The sequence below is a fragment of the Sylvia atricapilla genome, chromosome 22, assembly GCF_009819655.1.
Source record: "Sylvia atricapilla isolate bSylAtr1 chromosome 22, bSylAtr1.pri, whole genome shotgun sequence".
NCBI lineage: Eukaryota > Metazoa > Chordata > Aves > Passeriformes > Sylviidae > Sylvia > Sylvia atricapilla.
Genome location: NC_089161.1, coordinates 1803318 through 1821361, shown reverse-complemented (window position 1 = coordinate 1821361; position 18044 = coordinate 1803318). Strand labels below are relative to the sequence as shown.

The 18044-nt window shown below is 48.4% G+C and overlaps 1 protein-coding gene across 1 annotated transcript in view; it reads right to left on the bottom strand.

The window, feature by feature from the left end:
- The window catches only part of MIB2 (MIB E3 ubiquitin protein ligase 2), a 42413-nt gene extending 25406 nt beyond the window's left edge, over window positions 1-17007 (bottom strand). Inside the window, exons 1-3 of the mRNA XM_066334133.1 lie at window positions 16868-17007; window positions 5029-5379; window positions 2955-3126 (exon numbers count right to left, since the gene is read on the bottom strand). Of these exons, the coding sequence (XP_066190230.1) occupies window positions 2955-3126; window positions 5029-5275 (419 nt within the window). The 5' untranslated portion in view covers window positions 5276-5379; window positions 16868-17007. The remainder of the gene's footprint in view (window positions 1-2954; window positions 3127-5028; window positions 5380-16867) is intronic.
- Between the last annotated feature and the right edge of the window lie 1037 nt (window positions 17008-18044).

The following is an 18044-nucleotide window of genomic DNA, read 5'->3' as shown; positions in this document are numbered from 1 at the left end:
CTAAGCAATAGTCCCAGTGAGTCATAAGCAGGCAATTTCTGTTCTTGAAAAGGATGCTGCAGTGCCTGAGGCAAAGTGTCTCCACAGCTCAGACCTCCCTTATTCCACAGAAATTCTCCCCAGGGATTGTTCCAAGGTGGTCCATGCCCCTTGTCCCACCCCAGGACATCCCACCCTTAATGGAGAGCACTCTCCACAAATCACATTTGCATTAAAGCAAAGATGTTCCCACTGCTCCCTGCCCCTGCACTGCCAGGCCTTTCTGAGTAAATGTGAATTCATTTGCCAGCTCCCTGTGTGAAAGGTGCACAAAACACACATTTATTGCAGTTATTGTGCCACCCTCGGTCCAATCCTGAAACCCAAACCCATTTCTGACAACCTCCAAAAGCTGAGTGACTTTCCAAGAACCACAACGTGAACCTTTCATTCAGCTTGAAAAACTGCAGCTTTCCACAACAGGGGAGCTTCTTGCTGGAAAATTTCTAATTCCTCTCCATCCCCAAACTCAGCAGGAATCAATACCTGCCAGGCAGGAACAGCAGGAGAGGTGGTCCATTATCCAATTAACCTGCTGTTTTATCCTGGCCCCTTATGGAGGCTCCCAGAAATCACTGCCACACCTGACAGGTTCATGCTGTGTCTCTTTTTGTGTTCTTTTTTAATTCCTTTTTTTATCAACTGCTTGTTATTCTGAAGATCCTTATTCCTGCTAATGCATAGCAAAGTAAATCAGAGCAGTGCTGATTTTAGAAAGATTTGGTATCAGGCATTCTGGCCTATGTCTTTGTCTAATTAAGTTAATTTGTATCACATTTTCTCTAATCACTCATCTAGCCACACTCATAGAAAAAAAAATAAAAATTAAAAGGTGGAAGAATTAAAGGAAAAAATTCCAATTCAACCACTCATCCAGCCACATTCACAGGAAAAAAAAAATTTAAAAAAATTAAAAGGTGAAAGAATTAAGGGAAAAAATTCCAAGCCAAGCAAAAAGCACCATCAGACACGACATCCTGCTCTCCCTCCAGAGCTTCCACCACATTCCATGGTGGCAGTTCAGTTCCAGAGCTGCAGTTTCTGGCAAAGTCAAACAGCTCACACAGGACAGCTCTGGCCCTGGCAGGGCTCCTGGCCGTGCTCCAGGCTCCCCTTTTCACCCTGACAGCAAGAACTGCACTGCCCAACTCCAGCAGCAGCCTGGACACAGGCACAGACCAGCCTTGGAAAAGGAAATTCCTTTATTTCTGTCTTCCACCGCTCAGATTCCTCAGGAAAAAAAAAAAAAAAAAAAAAAGGAACAAGTTCTGCAGAGGATGAGTGCTGAGGAAAAATTACCTAGAAATCTGCCTTTTTGATCCCAGGTGCTCCTGGGGAGGGTCAGGTCCCTGCTGCCCAAAGGATTTCCCACCTGCAGGGTTGGGAAATCCTCAGCACAGGACACAAACCTGGGGCTGCTCTGCAGCAGTGCCTTTTTAATTTTAACTTAAATGTGAGTAAAATGATGTACATTAAAGCTCAAATAAAAGACACAAGCAGGCATCCCTGAGTAACTACTTGGAGATAACTCTGTTATTAATAGAAAGAGAAAAAAAAAACCCAAAAAACCCTAATGTCTATTTTTATAGAGATGTGTATTTTTATAGACACACCAAATTGTGAAGCTCATTTCACAGTAGGATCTGGGCTGGCTTCTCATATTAACACAAGCTCCAGAAACACCCTAATCTGGTGGATAGACACAAATCTCAAGAGCTCAGAGGGGAGATTCTCTGGCCAGCAACATCCCTCCTCTGCCAGGACTGGGAATTCTGGCTCAGCCAAGGCTGGCACCACTCTGGCAAAAATCAAAATGCCACAGGGCAGGAAAAGCAGCTGCAAATCCCACACCACTGCCTTGAGCACAGTCATTACACTTTTCATTCCACAGATGGATGCAAGGCACCGTGATATTTTCAAAGGCAGGCCAAAAAAAAAATAGGGGGAAAAAAAAAGGAAAAAAAAAGAAAAGGAAAATCAATGACAGAGATAAGCTGATTTCATATTCCTTCTCCTGAAGGCAAGAGGATTACATGACTCATCTTTATGCCCACTTTAGGAGATGCAAATAAAAGTACTGCTGAGACTATTTTTGAGTTCTTCCTCAGGACAGGAGAACAGATTTCCCATGTTTTGGCAAATTATGGAGGAGCATAAAATTACAGATGCTGTTCCACAGGCATCAGTGCAGCAGTCAACTCCAAAAAAAAAAATAGGAGTAAGTGAGAAAGTGCTGCTCTTCAGTGAATAGACCCCAAGAATAAATCAATAATTTGGGAGTGCAAGATCCCTGTCAGCCTCCCTGTGGCCTGAGAAGAGCAAATAGCAAAGCATGTCTGAGAAATTATTTAATTGTGGGGGATGCTGAGGAAGAGAAAAAGGAAAAAAACAGTTGAAATCATTCTTTTTGTCACTTTATAAAAACACTCTGCAGATTTCTGTTTGCTGCCTTTTTTTTTCAGGCAGCTTCATAAAACCTAACCAAGCCTGACATTATTCTATAGAATAAACCTTTTAAAACCCAATCAGCAAAAATTGAGCACTGCCCAATGTATTTAAACGAATTACTTTATAAATCACACAGACATGTACAAGTCAGGTTCTGAATTATTGCTGGGTTATTCTGCAGAGCCCTGGGGTGCACAGAGCAGGTTTTGGAGAGCCCCAGGATGGAACTGAGCCCCATAAAGTGGAATTATTCTACAGAACAAACCTTTTTGGTCATAAACCCCAACCAGCAAAACCTGAGCGCTGCCCGATATATTCACATGAAATCCTTTATCAATCATCCAGATGTGTAAAAATTGGGTTCTGCTGGGTTATTCTGCAGAGCCCTGGGGTGCACAGAGCAGGTTTTGGAGAGCCCCAGGATGGAATGAAACCCCCCAAAGGTGCTGAGGGGGAAGAGGACTCACGGCTGGGAATGAGCGGTCTCGTAGCGCTCGAAGGAGTGGGACAGGTCGTGTTTGTTGTTCATGTAGCACTGGGTGCACAGGTCGTAGTCAAAGCACATTTTGCATTTCCACCTCATGCCTCGGATGCCGTGCTTCTTGCAGCAGTCACAGATGATGTTGGGGTGACGGACACCTGGGGGAGCAAAAGGGAATGGGAGATCCACACAAATTCCAGGGAAAAGCTCTTAGAACCACCCTTTCCAGCACTGCACAATGCCAAATCCTCCCAGGAAAAGATCTTTGAGATCCACACAAATTCCAGGGAAAAGCAGGCTTTTAGAACCACCCTTTCCAGCACTGCAGAAGGCCAAACCCAGCCAGGAAAAGATCTTTGAGATCCACACAAATTCCAGGGAAAAGCAGGCTCTTAGAACCACCCTTTCCAGCACTGCACAATGCCAAACCCACCCAGGAAAAGATCTTTGAGATCCACACAAATTCCAGGGAAAAGCAGGCTCTTAGAGCCGTCCTTTCCAGCACTGCAGAATGCCAAACCCACCCAGGAAAAGACCTCTGGAAAACCTGGAACCTGTGCTCAAGTCTCTCTGAGGTGCTGATTTGGCTTTTGACACCCCTGAGAACTCTGCTGCAGCATCTGCAACAGCAGCATCTTTAAAGAGAGGGATGTGGGATCCAAACTGACTGATCTGGAGAAATTTAAACAAATAGTACTTTTAATTTGCAGCAGCAAGCCACAGCTCCTTCACACCTTAGAACCACCCTTCCAGCAGTGCAGAATGCTAAACCCTTCCAGAAAAAGAGTTTTCACTGAGCCAAGGGCAGGCAGGAATACTTCACACACAAACACAATGAACCTAGAAATCCTGTGAGTCCTGTGTTTATCTCTTTAGAGCTTCTTACATTCCCATTTTTTATCCCAGTCGTGTCTAAAGTAAACAGCTCTGTTCATTACAGCACAAATAGTGCTCATGGCAGAGTGCCACGCTTGGGGCTGGGCATTCAAACAGCTCTGCTTCTAAAGAGAAATTATTTAAGGGCTAGAAAACCCTGGCACAAGTGTTCTGAATGAATCTACTCCTCTAATCCACACTTTACAGAATTAGGACACACGGCTGTAAAGGGGATTTGAATGAAACCTGACGAATGCATGTTTTAAAGGGGAAAAAAAATCATGTCTTGTAGGTGATGCAATAATGAAATGTGAAGTGATATGTGTCATTTGAAATATCCATTTCCTGGCTGAAGGGCCTCTCTGCAGAATGACAAAGTCTGCAGAATGACAAAGTCAGTGAAAGTGTTCAGCTCACAGATGGGAAAAGTGGGAAAGCAGAGCCTTTGCACAGAGGGAAACAGGAATGTCCTGGCCATGGACAGCTGGTGTCAAAGGCACATGGGACACATGCAGAGGTGGTTGTGCCACTGGCTGTGCCCCTGCCCAGACCCTGCTCAAGCAGAGGGAAACAGGAATGTCCTGGCCATGAACAGCTGGTGTCAAAGGCACATGGGACATGGGCAGGAGGTGGCTGTGCCACTGGCTGTGCCCCTGCCCAGACCCTGCTCAAGCAGAGGGAAACAGGAATGTCCTGGCCATGAATAGCTGGTGTCAAAGGCTGTTCCAGCACCAGGGACACGGGCAGGACGTGGCTGTGCCACTGGCTGTGCCTTTCCCCAGACCCTGCTCAAGCAAAGCCTTTGCACATAAGGAAACAAGAACATCCTGGCCATGCACAGGTGGTGTTAAAGGCACAAGTGACACGGGCAGGAGGTGGCTGTGCCACTGGCTGTGCCCCTGCCCAGACCCTGCTCAAGCAAAGCCTTTGCACATAAGGAAACAAGAACATCCTGGCCATGCACAGGTGGTGTCAAAGGCACAAGTGACACGGGCAGGAGGTGGCTGTGCCCTTGCCCAGACCCTGCTCAAGCAGAACCCCTGCACAGAGGGAAGCAGGAACATCCTGGCCATGCACAAAGCTCAGCATCACCCCACAGGTGAGCACCAAAGGCCGGCACACGGAGCAGGTGTGACCTGGGACAGGAGGTGGCCGTGCCAGCAGCTGTCCCTTGCTCTGCTCACCTATCTGGGCGTTGTCATAGAGCAGCAGGTCGTAAGCCCCCTGGAAGCCCGTGCGGTAGTTGGTCCTGTTGCCCTGATCCCACTGCACCACCACGGTTTTGTCCGGCGTGGTGGGGCTGCCCGTCCGGCCGATCTCCACCACCGTGCCCACGTTGCCCTCGCCGCTGTCCTGGCTGCCCCACTTCCAGTCCACTCCACGGACTACCCTCATCCCGACCTGCATGCTGGCATAGGGGTCCAGGTCCATGGATCTGCAGGGCAAATCCTAAAATTCCTCCTGCTGAGGGGCGTCGGAGACGGGCGGGATGAGCGGCAGCGCTGGCGGCGTCGTGGGCAGCATGGTCAGCACACCTGGAAATACAACAGGGATTCGAGTGATGACACTCCACACGTCACATTTCTCCTGGAAATACAACAGGGATTCGGGTGATGACACTCCACACGTCACATTTCTCCTGGAAATACAACAGGAATTTGGGTGATGACACTCCACACATCACATTTCTTCTAGAAATACAATGGGAATTCAGATTATGACACTCCACATGTCATATTTCTCCTGGAAATACAACAGGAATTTGGGTGATGACACTGCACACATCACACTTCCCCTGGAAATACAACAGGAATTTGGGTGATGACACTCCACACATCACATTTCTCCTAGAAAAACAACAAGAATTTAGGTGGTGCCACTCTACGTGTCACATTTCCCCTGGAAAAACAACAGGAATTCAGGTTGTACCACTCCACACGTCACATTTCCCTCCAGAATGATCTGGCTGCAGAAAAAACCTGACCTGCTGAAGAGATATATCTCTGTTTTATTCAGAACTGGGATTCTCACAGCTTAAGTATGATATAAAAACTAACCAGGCTTCCAAGGCTCATCAGCATCTGCAACAATATCCAAAAACCTGTTCCAGAGAGCTGTGCATAATGGAAGAGAACTGGGCAAGGAGTCTGCAAAATTCCAGTACCAGCCCTTGATTCCAAACTCAAGAATAAGCACAAGAGCCACCAGAGACACAAGAGCAGCAGAAACAAGCAAGCACAGTAAATAAAATTGAAAGAAATGACCAAGAAAGCGCCAGCAGCACGATTTTACCAATAAAAGTCATCCTCAGTCTATTTCTCAGGCAGTCTCCTCACATGCATCTTCTCTTAACACAGCACTGTCGAGTTTCACTTGCCCTTCAAGTCAGTTTTGGTTTTGATTTGAGGATACAGGAAGTTTTAAAACCTAAAAGAAGCATTTGTCTGTTTTGCCCAAGTAATGCCAGTTTTACAAAAACATGGCCAACGTCAGATTAATTTCAGTTCTTTTCCTGTTATTTATCCACGAGCTGCAGCAGGAACAGGGCAGAGCTGCTGCTCATCCTGCACCAAAGCCAGCAGATTTAGTGCTGGGATCAGTGAGACAGGGCCAGCCTTCCCAACTGTTGCCATGACAATGGGTAAATGAGGTGAACACCACACAGATGCAGCACATCCTCAATTCTGAATTAAATCAGATCCTCACATCGAGCAGATTCTCAAATCCTGGTTTCTCTCAGCATGACAAGCCAGAGAAGAGGAATGTGGCTTTCAATGTGTAGAGCCTGGAAAATTCTCTGTAGCATCCTCGGGCATCCCTGGGTCTCCCTCCTCCTCCTCCTCCTGAGCTAACCTAACATCCAGATTTTCTCAAAACTGGAAAGAAAGGATCCCAAGAGGATGCCAAGGAATAAATAACGCAGATGGCACAAGCAAAGCTCCCCCAGTGCCATGAGACAGAGGGTGAGGAGCTGCTCCAGCTGAGGGGATGTGCTCAGCCCCAGCAGCAGGAGCAGCTCTGGGCACTGAGATGTGCTCTCAATGCTCCCACCCACCAATAAAAGCCACTGAAACCCCCAAACCCTAAAAATAAACCCAGTCCTCCAGCCAAACATCCCCTTTTGAATGCATGGAGGAGTCTTTTGATGCAAAAACACATTTCCAGAGTGCAGAATGAGCCTGATTTGTGCTCAGCTTCTGCCTCCCCCTGTGCTCACTGCTGTGACATCCAAACCCCTGTCACAAGGAGAACAGCATCAAACCCTGCTGTCCTTGTGAACCTCACATCATCCTCCCTTCTAATCATCACTAAAAGTCGCTCTGGGCGACTCTTTCATCTGGTTTTTTTTTGGGTTTTTTTGTGGGGGTGGATGTAACATTGCTGAGCTGAAGGTGCACCAGTGTTTACTGTCTTTATGAGAGCAGGAATTATCAAAGGATCTCCTTTTTAGAGCCTAGTGAGATTCCCCCTCTCCTTCCAGATCCGAGATGAATAAAGTGGACTATTTATTGCTTCAACTGAGAGGCAGAACTGCTTTTTTAAAAGGCTGCTATGAATCAGTCAAGGCAGTCAAGCAGAGAAAACAAATGGGAACATCCAACAATGCAAAATAAAGCACGATTCAATTATTGTTACAGGGCTTCTCCCTAAAAAGAACCACCACCACCCCTTCCTGTTTCAGCCGAGGGAACCGGGGGTGGGAACTAACAGTGGGAAAAGGAATTCCAGGCTTAGGGAAGGAAGCAACAAATTCCACAGATGGGGATGGGGATAGAGGGTCACTTCCCAGCCTTAAAAGGGTTTTCTGCCATTTCTTCTGCCTTCTTCCTCTCCCCAGGAATGAATGAACCACCACAGGTTGAGAACTCGCAGTCCTCCAAGGAAAGCGACGCCAGCTCCAGCAATTATTGATCTAAGAACATTCCAGGCTGTCCCACAAACCCACAAAAAGTAAATCCCTACAGCATAAAGGAGGATTAACAATCCCTCCCTTACCTGAAAAGAGCAGAGCAGGCTGGCACTGACACATCCTGACAAGTGCCCAGCAGAGAATCCTGACAGCAGAGCCAACCCTGTGTCCCAGAAAAGCAAACCCACTCTTCCCCTGGGCACCTTCCCACAAATTCTGGATGCTGCTGGAGGCTCAGCATCCTTTTAAAAGAGCTGCAAAAACCCACCAGCAGCCCCTTGCTGGCTGATCTGAGGACGTGAATATTCCATTTTCCACACAAAAGGCACCAAGAGCAGGCTGCACTCCCAGCTCCTCCGCAGGGGAGATGCAGAAAAGGAGGAAAAGGTTGCTCAGAACCTTCATGACATGAATTATGGTGCTCCTGTGGTCTGAGCCTTGCCAGAGCAGCATTATTGACTTCCTAAGTGGAAATGTTTCACTCACTGAAGCAAATTCTCCTCCCTTGATGCTGCCTGGGCTGTAATTATTCCAGGGAAGGACAGGTAGAGCTGCCAGGAATGATTCACAGAGAAAACATCGATTTCCCATGGGAATTTCAAGTAATCATGAAGGAATAATCCATTATAAGAAAAGCAGATTTCTGAATCCTCATCTAAACCATTTGACCTTGCCTACTGTGACACAGGGAAAAGCAGCACAGATGTAATCCCTGAGTTTTAGGAAATTCCACTAAAACTTAACTGGGAAAAAAAAAATAATAAAAAAAAAAAAAAAAAAAAGGGAAATACTCCAGCTTTCAGCCCACAACATTTCAGCTGTAATAATTGTGGCAACTTTCTGCCAATGGTCAACTGTGACAGCCCAGTTTCCACCTCGTGGGAGGCAAAGGTTGCTGCTGCTCTGGCCCCACAGCAAACAGAACCCAGTGCTGTGAGCAGCTGACAAAAATCAAGAGCCTGGAGCCTGATGAGCACATTATTTGAACAGCACGGTAAACAGAGGAAGTGTTTAAAAGAAAAAAAAAAACACCAAAAACAAACCATCAGCTTCTTTTCTTCCCTTTACATGTATTTTGCAGTTTGAATTGTCTTCTGAGGTGATTTGCTCCAGTTTGGAGAGATTTGTCCGTGCAGGGGATCATTCCTCAGGCTACTGCAAATCAAACATTTCTCCAGAATTCCCAACTTCCCCAACGGATCAGCCCCCAAAGCAGCCAGCATCACACTGCACATTCTGAAAATAACATCACTGTCCATTTCTTACTCTTCTGACTCTTCCATTGCCGTTAAATAAAGTCTTACCAAGCCATTCAAAGTGTAGATTGATCAGCTACCACCACTGTGAAGCTTCAAGACTTAAATTTGCATATCCTCACATCAAGAATAGCAACACAGACACAGTTTTGGTGTAATGGCTGAATTAAGCCAGCTCCTATTGACTTAAAACCTGCTGGTTTTTAGCAGTACTGCTCTCTCCACTGCTCCTGTGAGTATTTTCCTACAAAAATAAGGTTCAGCAGGGTTTTCCCCCTGTCCTGACACAAATTTCCCAGCTCAGTGCCTGCCCAGAGCTCACCTGCACCATCAAATATTGTTCCCTACCCGTTTTCTTACCTGCAAGCCAGAAATAAACACTTTTGTGTTCTTTAATAACAGGCAACCAGGATCCAACACCTCTGCTCAAGGCTTAGAGCTGATAAGGTTATTACCAAAGTTAGCATTCATGCCAAAAACCTTAAAATTCACACAAATATAGTTGCTATTAGATGAAAACAGAGCAGAAAACCAGAAAAACACACAAGAAATCAATATTTTTGACCCACCACCACATGGACAGTGCCTTGCAGCAGAGAAACTGTGGCTGCCCCATCCCTGGAAGTGTCCAAAGCCAGGCTGGACAGAGCTTGGATCAACCTGGGGATGTGGAAATAGGATTAATAACAGGGTTTTAATGTCCCCTCCAACCCAAATCAGTCTGGAATTCCCTGAGACTCCCCTGAAAAAGCTACAAGGCCTCAATGACATTTTTCTTCCCTTCTCCTCGTGCAGTCAGGAATTTTGTTTAGTCTAAAATTTTGCAGAATGGCATCACTGGCACAGGGGAGGGAGGCAGAGAGGAGCAGATGCTGCTTTTGTGGCTTAAATACCAACAGCAGATAAATGAAGCCATTTTACTGATAAATCCAGTCTGAGCTGAAATCAGAAAATCAGATATGGGGCAGCTGCCACTGGTGAAACCAATCAATCAATCATTAAAAAAAAAAAAGCCTTGCATGAGGTGAAATCATTTCCAGGGCCCAAACCTCACGTGCTCCCAGAGTATATTTAACTGTATTACATAAACAGAATAAAGCAGGTGATTAATAAGCCTTTGCTCAGGGATTAATATCTTGTCATTCCAGCATGAGAGCAGGCACAGGCACATCCTGAAACACAAGGGATGAAAGGCTAAAAATAACCAGCTCAGAGTCCCCACCTAGCATTTTATCTCTGCAATCAACACTTGGCCTTTACAAATGTCAGCCCATTGATCTGTTTTGGCCAAAGTGAATTTGACATTCCATTTTACGCTGGTTGTGTTCTGGCACTGAGTCGTTCCTTTCCCTTTTGGCAATGTTTGAGTAGTTTTCACTCTGCTTTTCCATCTGTTCCTTCACCTTGTGAAAGGATGCAGGTCTAAAGGAAGCACCAGTAAATTTATTAATATTCAGCAGCAGTAGCTTTGTGCAAACTCTTCATTCCAGTATTCTGGTTTCCTAAAAAATGGACACCAACCTCAGAATAAATGATCTGAATAAATGATCTAAATAAATGATCTGAATAAATTATCTTCCACCCAAAGGTGGAAGAAGTTAAGAGAGAAGTTACACAAATTTTGGGTTTATTGTGTGTAAGTGTGGCAGGACCCAAAAGCTGCAGTGGACACAAAAACTGAACTGAGCTGGCCTTGAACTTTCAGTTTAACTCAAATTTCAACCCCCCTCTGTTGAAACCTGCTCCAAAAACGATCTGCACAAAATCCAAACCGGCTTTGTCACTGAGAGCTGTGCACCAAAAAAGGGCTTTTTGTCAGCACTGAGTAACAAAATTAATTAAACACAAAGTGACAGTGATCACCCAGGAGCAAAGACACAGCACAATGTTTTTCATGAATCAGCTCCCTGCTAACTGCAGGATTAAAACCCATGAAAACGAACTTGCGTTGCACAACGGTCAATATTTGCTTTAAAACCCTGAAATGCAAACAGCACCTTTAGGAAACACCACCATCAACCACAAACAAACAGCTGGCACAGGCTGCCACCACCAGAAGCTGTGGCACACCACAGGGTGCTGCGTTTGGCTGGGATTAATTTAATTTCCTTCACTGCAACTCGTCTGGTGCTCTGCTTTTGTGACCAAAGCAGTGCTGACAGCACAGGGGGGTCTGAGCTGAAAAATCAAAGCCTTTCCTGGTTTTCCCACTCAAGCTGAGGGTGCACAGGAATTTGGGAGGGAGCAGCCAAGGGCAGCTGAACCCCGAGTGACCAGAGGTGCTCAGCAATAAAAATTGAGAGGAAAAAATAAGACAGGGGAATGTTTGGAGTCTTTTTGCCTTCCCAAGCAATCCTTGGGAGGAAATTCCTTAATTTTACCCTTCCAGTCTTGTTCCCTGTCCCACTGGGGTGAAAGGGAGCTGCCTGCCAGGGCTAACCCACCCCACACAGAAAGGTGAAATATCCTCTGCCAGCTCAGGGATGCTCAAAATTCACATTTCTACATCAACATCAACCAAACCCTACAAAAGCACAAATTCCCTCTGCCAGCTTCTACTCCACAGCAAAACTTCAGGCTTTTTTTTTTTTTTTTTCCTTTTTTTTTTTTTTTTTGTGAGATCAGTGCTCGTGTGCCCAGTGGAGAATTAAAAGTGATTACAAGTGGAAGTTCACACAGGGCATCTTCGTGGATCTCTCTTATTACATCCCATGAGATAATTGCTCATGAGCCCGATGAAATTTCCTTCTGGCTTTTGATGAACTGTGTTCTTTCCAGGAGGGAGGAAAAAACAGCTCCAGCCATTTGCTTTAATTGGAGCCGACAGTTTGCAGATTTGAGCCTGGAGCCTTGAAAAAGCTCAGCAGCTGATGAGAATCCACTTTTTCCTCAATAGCAGAGCTCCCAGTTAAATTTACATGGCTTTACAGTAAAAACAAATACTCCCTGCCCACACACACAACCACTAGGTAATGTTGTTTAAGGGGAAAAAAAAAAAAAGCCATTATTTGCTAAGTTTGAATGAAGTTCTTTGCATAGATAAAAATAGAAGGTTGGTATTTTAATTTTCCATGGAAGATCTCTGTGGGAAAGAAACAAAAACTCAATATTATTGTATTGAGTGATTCCTGTCCATTTCCTGACATCACTTTTCTGGCCCTTGGCACTAAGAGGTCAATAATCACCTGCATCCCTTGTTTCTGTGCCCAGTACAGTGACAAAAGCCATAATATTAAAAAAAAAAAAAAAAAAAAGTTTAATAAAGTCAATTACAACCCACCCAAGGCAGCTGGAAAATCTGCACTGCTTAAAGGACAACCTTAAGAGATCTATCAGGAAGGGTTTCAGTGTACTTTATCATGCCTTGTGGAAAAGGATGGACTAGGTGGCCTCAGCAAAATCCCTTCCAGAACTATTTTCAATCATCTAGAAATAGAGGATCAGACAGAAACATATTCCAACAGTGAGAAATCTGTCTTGGCAGCGGATTTCAACTGTGCTCTTCCTTGACATTGCTCTAATATATTTCTCAGAGGCAAGACCATCTGGCCCAGAGCTGATGGTGTGGAGCCCTGGTAAAGCTCAGGTCTGCATCTCTCTCACACCAGCTATCAACTCCTATTTACCATTAAAATCTCAGCACAAGCATTTAAAAGTTCATAAAACCCCAACCTAATGACGTGACTGCCTGTCCAGAAAGTCAGTAAGTGCCCCCAGAAGTCATTCAAAAATCAAAATCCTGATTTACTGCAGGAGCAAAAAAAAAAAAAAAAATCAAGAGGGATTAACTCTGATGTCCTGAGAGCTGTGGCTCTGAGGTAGGGCTGCTCACAGGTATTTAGACTCTGGGATCCTCAGCACTGGTGGTAAAAGGGATTAACAAATCTCCTGAGTTAAGAACACAATTCTTCCTCCTCCTCCAATTTTTTCCAAAGGAAAAGCAGCTCCTTCGGCCTGGCGCTGAGGGAGCTGGAGCATAAAACCTGCTGGATCCCTGATGAGCCTTGATAGCTCATCCTACCAACTTGAGATTCCCCTTCAGGCTTCCAGAAGGGTCAGCACTGCACTCCTGCCTGCTTTCAGCCTGCAACTTGCCCTTTCTGGGCTCTGAAAGCAGATCAGAAGGTTTAAGTCTAATCTCTCCTGACGTGCCTTTGGCCAGGCAGGCGTGTGGGAGCAGGACTAAGTGAGGAGCTCTTGCCTTCCTTACTCAGACAAGCTTTGAGGGTCAGCACATCCATCAGTTCACCTCCAGCTCTGTGCATTTTACAAGTCCAGATGTTTTCTCTGTGCTCTGGGGACTCTGGAGAATCCAAGAGCAGTCTGCAGATGGGAAATGGAGCTGTAGGTACACAGGGATTGGTGGCAGAGCCAAGAACAAAGCTCACACACTCCAAACCCCAAGTTCTGTTCTCCATGGTCACAGGAAAAGAAGGAAGTTTCAACCCCTGATCCAGAATGCATCCCTAATTCCCTTGGGATTCCATCAGGGAATGTGGCTCAAGGTGTAAGATCAATCAGCTGAATATCCTGCCAGCACACCAATGTAACTTCACTGATTCCATGTTCCAGTCTAAACGCTGGAAGATTTTCTTCTGTGTTCTTGGAAATTTCAAACACTAGTACAGAGGGAAAAGAAATATTTAAATTCTTCAAGTCTCCCAAGAAACAGCAGACTCCACTCTCTCTTAGATCAAGGAGAATTCAATGATCTCTCTCCCATCAGAGCTTCCAGGGAGAGTGCATGGAAAGGTGTGCTGCTCTCCCTCTGAGAACACTGTACGACAATCCTGGCCCCTTCAGGAATCAGAATCCTTGAAAAACAACCAGGACTCAAACAGGACTCTCCATTCCATCCCTGGAAAACAGCAACTGGAGGGACAGGGCAGGATCAGAGCTGTTGTGAGTGGCACAGTCACATCCAGCACAGCCCTGAATCCTGCCAGAGCCCAGGAGCGCTCCTGGAGCAGAGATGATGAGCAAGGCAAACAGATTTGATGGGAACAGGCAGAGACAACACAACCTCAGAGAGCTGAACTGGGTTGGAGAAAGCCTTCAACTCCAGAGAAACCAACCTCTGCGAGCAACAAGAATCAAACACACACAAACACAAGGCAGGAAGGAGATGAGCTCGTTTCTGAGGCAGCAGCCACAGCTCTGAGAATTCTGTGCTCCTGGAGCCACCCACTTCTAGATCAAGGCAGCTTAAAAAGCCATGGACATACCCCTCCCCAAGAAAAAGGGAAGGAGACAACTGCAACCACCACACTTACAGCACTCCCACAGCTTTTTGCAGTTTCCCAGACATCTGACAAAGTTTTGGTGGAAAAGGCATCCCGGTTCTCCCAAACAATCCCAGCAGTGGCCATTGCAAACCGAAGCAGGAGAATAACAGATTCTTCGTACACGAATTTGGCAGAGGATTTTCGCAGCCACAGAGCTCCAAACATGCACTCAAAATAAATGTCAAAACATATGATGCTATACAGCAATATCAGAATAAGCAGAGAATTGTGCCGAGCCAAATATCACACAGATATGGAGCTCCTTCCCATGGCAGTGACTCACGGAGCTGTGCAAGGAGGAAGGGATGGGAAACACATTCACCTTTCTGAAGCCTAAAAACAGAATAACTCTTCGGTGAAACAGAGCCTGTGGTGATGCTGTTAAATGACAGCTGAAAAGCTGTTTGTTAATAAAGAACTCCTGCCCTTCCACCACAGAATTAAATCAGTGTGAAAAACAGGCATAAGGGACTGAGGATACACCAGTGATAGAGCTGAGAGTACAGAGAGTTACATGATACCAAACTACTGCACGGTAAGTTAAAAAGGAACTTTCTAAAGGAACCACTGTGTGCCCAAAAGATGTCACCTGCTCCAGACACAAACCCAGACACCCACAACTCAAAGCAGAAAGCAAAGCTCAAAACAGGACAAGAACCTCTCCAGCTCTGCCAGGGCTGTGGAAGCGTCCCCTTTGTCATCTCCATCATCTACTTGTCACACAGCATCATTCCCACCATAAAAAATGTGGGATGTGGGTTATTTACAGGAGCTGCATCCCTTGACAATTCACTCCTCCGGATCCTGAAACCACGAATGGAAAATTCAACAGGTAATCAGGCTCAGAGGAAGGTCCTAGAAGGATGAACAACTGCATCATTCTTCACAGCAAGCAGCTGCAGGAAGCCATAGAGTTGCTAAACAGAGGAGAAATAAAAATGGTATCTCATTTGAGCCACATACACTCCTCCTATGGCAACAGAGAAGTGCAGAGGATGTCATGAGGCTCTTAGCCAAAAAGAGAGAAGGTTCAGCAGTAAAGCCAAGCTCAAGTGACCTCCATGAAGGTGAGCCGGGGCTCACTCGCTTCCCAGCGAAGTAAAATCAGAATTTGTGGCATTCAGAAAGTATTTCTGCAGCTGAGCACGGGCAGCGAAACGAGAGCAAAACACCTCCCGTGCCTCCAGCGCGGCTGCACCAACTTCCCTGGGTTTAGTCTGGCCCTTTCTGCCTCCATTCAGGCAGACTGGAAACACAAAAAAAAAAAAAAAAAAAAAAAAAAAAAAGAAACAGGAGAGGAAAATCCACACGCGCCTTCAGCCCCGAGGTGCCTTTCCCCACAGGCTGCAGGGACACCGGAGGCGGCGGCAGAATGGCGGCCCCTCAGCCAGGGCAGGCCTCACCTGAGGGGACACCCGGGATAAAGGGGCAGGGACACCCGGGATAAAGGGGCAGAACACCCGGGATAAAGGGGACAGAACACCCGGGATAAAGGGGACAGAACACCCGGGATAAAGGGGCCGGGACACCCGGGATAAAGGGGCCGGGACACCCGGGATAAAGGGGACAGAACACCCGGGTAAAGGGGGCAGAACACCCGGGATAAAGGGGCAGGGACACCCGGGATAAAGGGGCCGGGACACCCGGGATAAAGGGGCCGGGACACCCGGGATAAAGGGGACAGAACACCCGGGATAAAGGGGACAGAACACCCGGGATAAAGGGGCCGGGACACCCGGGATAAAGGGGCCGGGACACCCGGGATAAAGGGGACAGAACACCCGGGTAAAGGGGGCAGAACACCCGGGATAAAGGGGACAGAACACCCGGGATAAAGGGGCCGGGACACCCGGGATAAAGGGGCCGGGACACCCGGGATAAAGGGGCCGGGACACCCGGGATAAAGGGTACAGAATAGCCGGGATAAAGGGACCAGAACCAACCGGGATAAAGGGGCCGGGACACCCGGGATAAAGGGGCAGAACACCCGGGATAAAGGGGCCGGGACACCCGGGATAAAGGGAGCAGAAACACCCGGGATAAAGGGGGCAGAACCAGCCGGGATAAAGCGGCCTCAATCCTGGCTAAAGGTGCCAGAACACCCGGGCTAAAAGGGTCTCAATGCCGGCCGAAGGGGCCAGAACCACCCGGCTAAAGGTGCCAGAATCAGCCAGGCTAAAGCGGCCTCAATCCTGGCTGAAGGGGCCAGAACTACCCGGGCTAAAAGGTCCTCAATGCCGGCTAAAGGTGCCAGAACACCCCGGCTAAAAGCTCCTCAATCCCGGCTAAAGGTGCCAGAACCACCCGGGCTAAAGGTGCCAGAACCACCCGGGCTAAAAGCACCTCAATCCCGGCTCATTTGCCAGAACCAGCCCGGATAAAGTGAGCAGAATCACCCGGGCTAAAGCGGTCTCAATCCCGCCTGAAGCGGGCGGAATCACCCCGGTAAAGGGGCCAGAATCACCTCGGTTAAAACAGCCCCAAATTCCGGCTTAAAGGGGCCAGAACCACCCCGGCCACTTGCAGCCGCCCCATCCTGAGAGGCAGAGCCCAGGCAAAGGCAGGCACGTACCTCAGCGCCAAGGCAGAGCCCAGGATCCCCAGAACCACGAGCCCAGCGCTGCGCTCGCCGCCGTCCCTCCTCCATCCCCAGCGCCGCGCCCGGGCGGGCGGAGACCGCGGCTGAAGGGGCTCTGCTGGGCTATTCCACCGCGATCCGCCTTTATCCCGCTGCGGCTGTGAGAAATTCCCCTCCCGGCCCCGCGGCCGGGCAGTGTCCCCGGAGCGCGGCCGTGTCCCCGCCGCCGTGTCCCCGCCGTGCCGCAGCCGCAGCTCGGCCCCGAGGCCGCCCCGCCTGCGCTCCCGCGGGCAGCCGGGAGCCGTAGTTCCGCTCCGGGCGCTCCGACTACAACTCCCGGGAGCCCGCGGTGAGCCCCGAGGAGCCCCGGAGGAGATCCAGAGGAGATCCAGAGGAGATCCAGAGGAGCCCCGGAGGAGATCCAGAGGAGCCCCAGAGGAGCCCCAGAGGAGCCCCAGAGGAGATCCAGAGGAGCCCCAGAGGAGATCCAGAGGAGATCCAGAGGAGATCCAGAGGAGCCCCAGAGGAGCCCCAGAGGAGATCCAGAGGAGATCCAGAGGAGCCCCAGAGGAGCCCCAGAGGAGCCCCAGAGGAGATCCAGAGGAGCCCCAGAGGAGATCCAGAGGAGCCCCAGAGGAGCCCCAGAGGAGATCCAGAGGAGCCCCAGAGGAGATCCAGAGGAGCCCCAGAGGAGCCCCAGAGGAGCCCCAGAGGAGCCCCAGAGGAGCCCCAGAGGAGATCCAGAGGAGATCCAGAGGAGCCCCAGAGGAGCCCCAGAGGAGCCCCAGAGGAGATCCAGAGGAGCCCCAGAGGAGCCCCAGAGGAGATCCAGAGGAGATCCAGAGGAGATCCAGAGGAGCCCCAGAGGAGCCCCAGAGGAGATCCAGAGGAGATCCAGAGGAGATCCAGAGGAGCCCCAGAGGAGCCCCAGAGGAGATCCAGAGGAGCCCCAGAGGAGATCCAGAGGAGCCCCAGAGGAGCCCCAGAGGAGATCCAGAGGAGCCCCAGAGGAGCCCCAGAGGAGCCCCAGAGGAGCCCCAGCGGAGATCCAGAGGAGCCCCAGAGGAGCCCCAGAGGAGATCCAGAGGAGCCCCAGAGGAGCCCCAGAGGAGATCCAGAGGAGATCCAGAGGAGCCCCAGAGGAGATCCAGAGGAGATCCAGAGGAGCCCC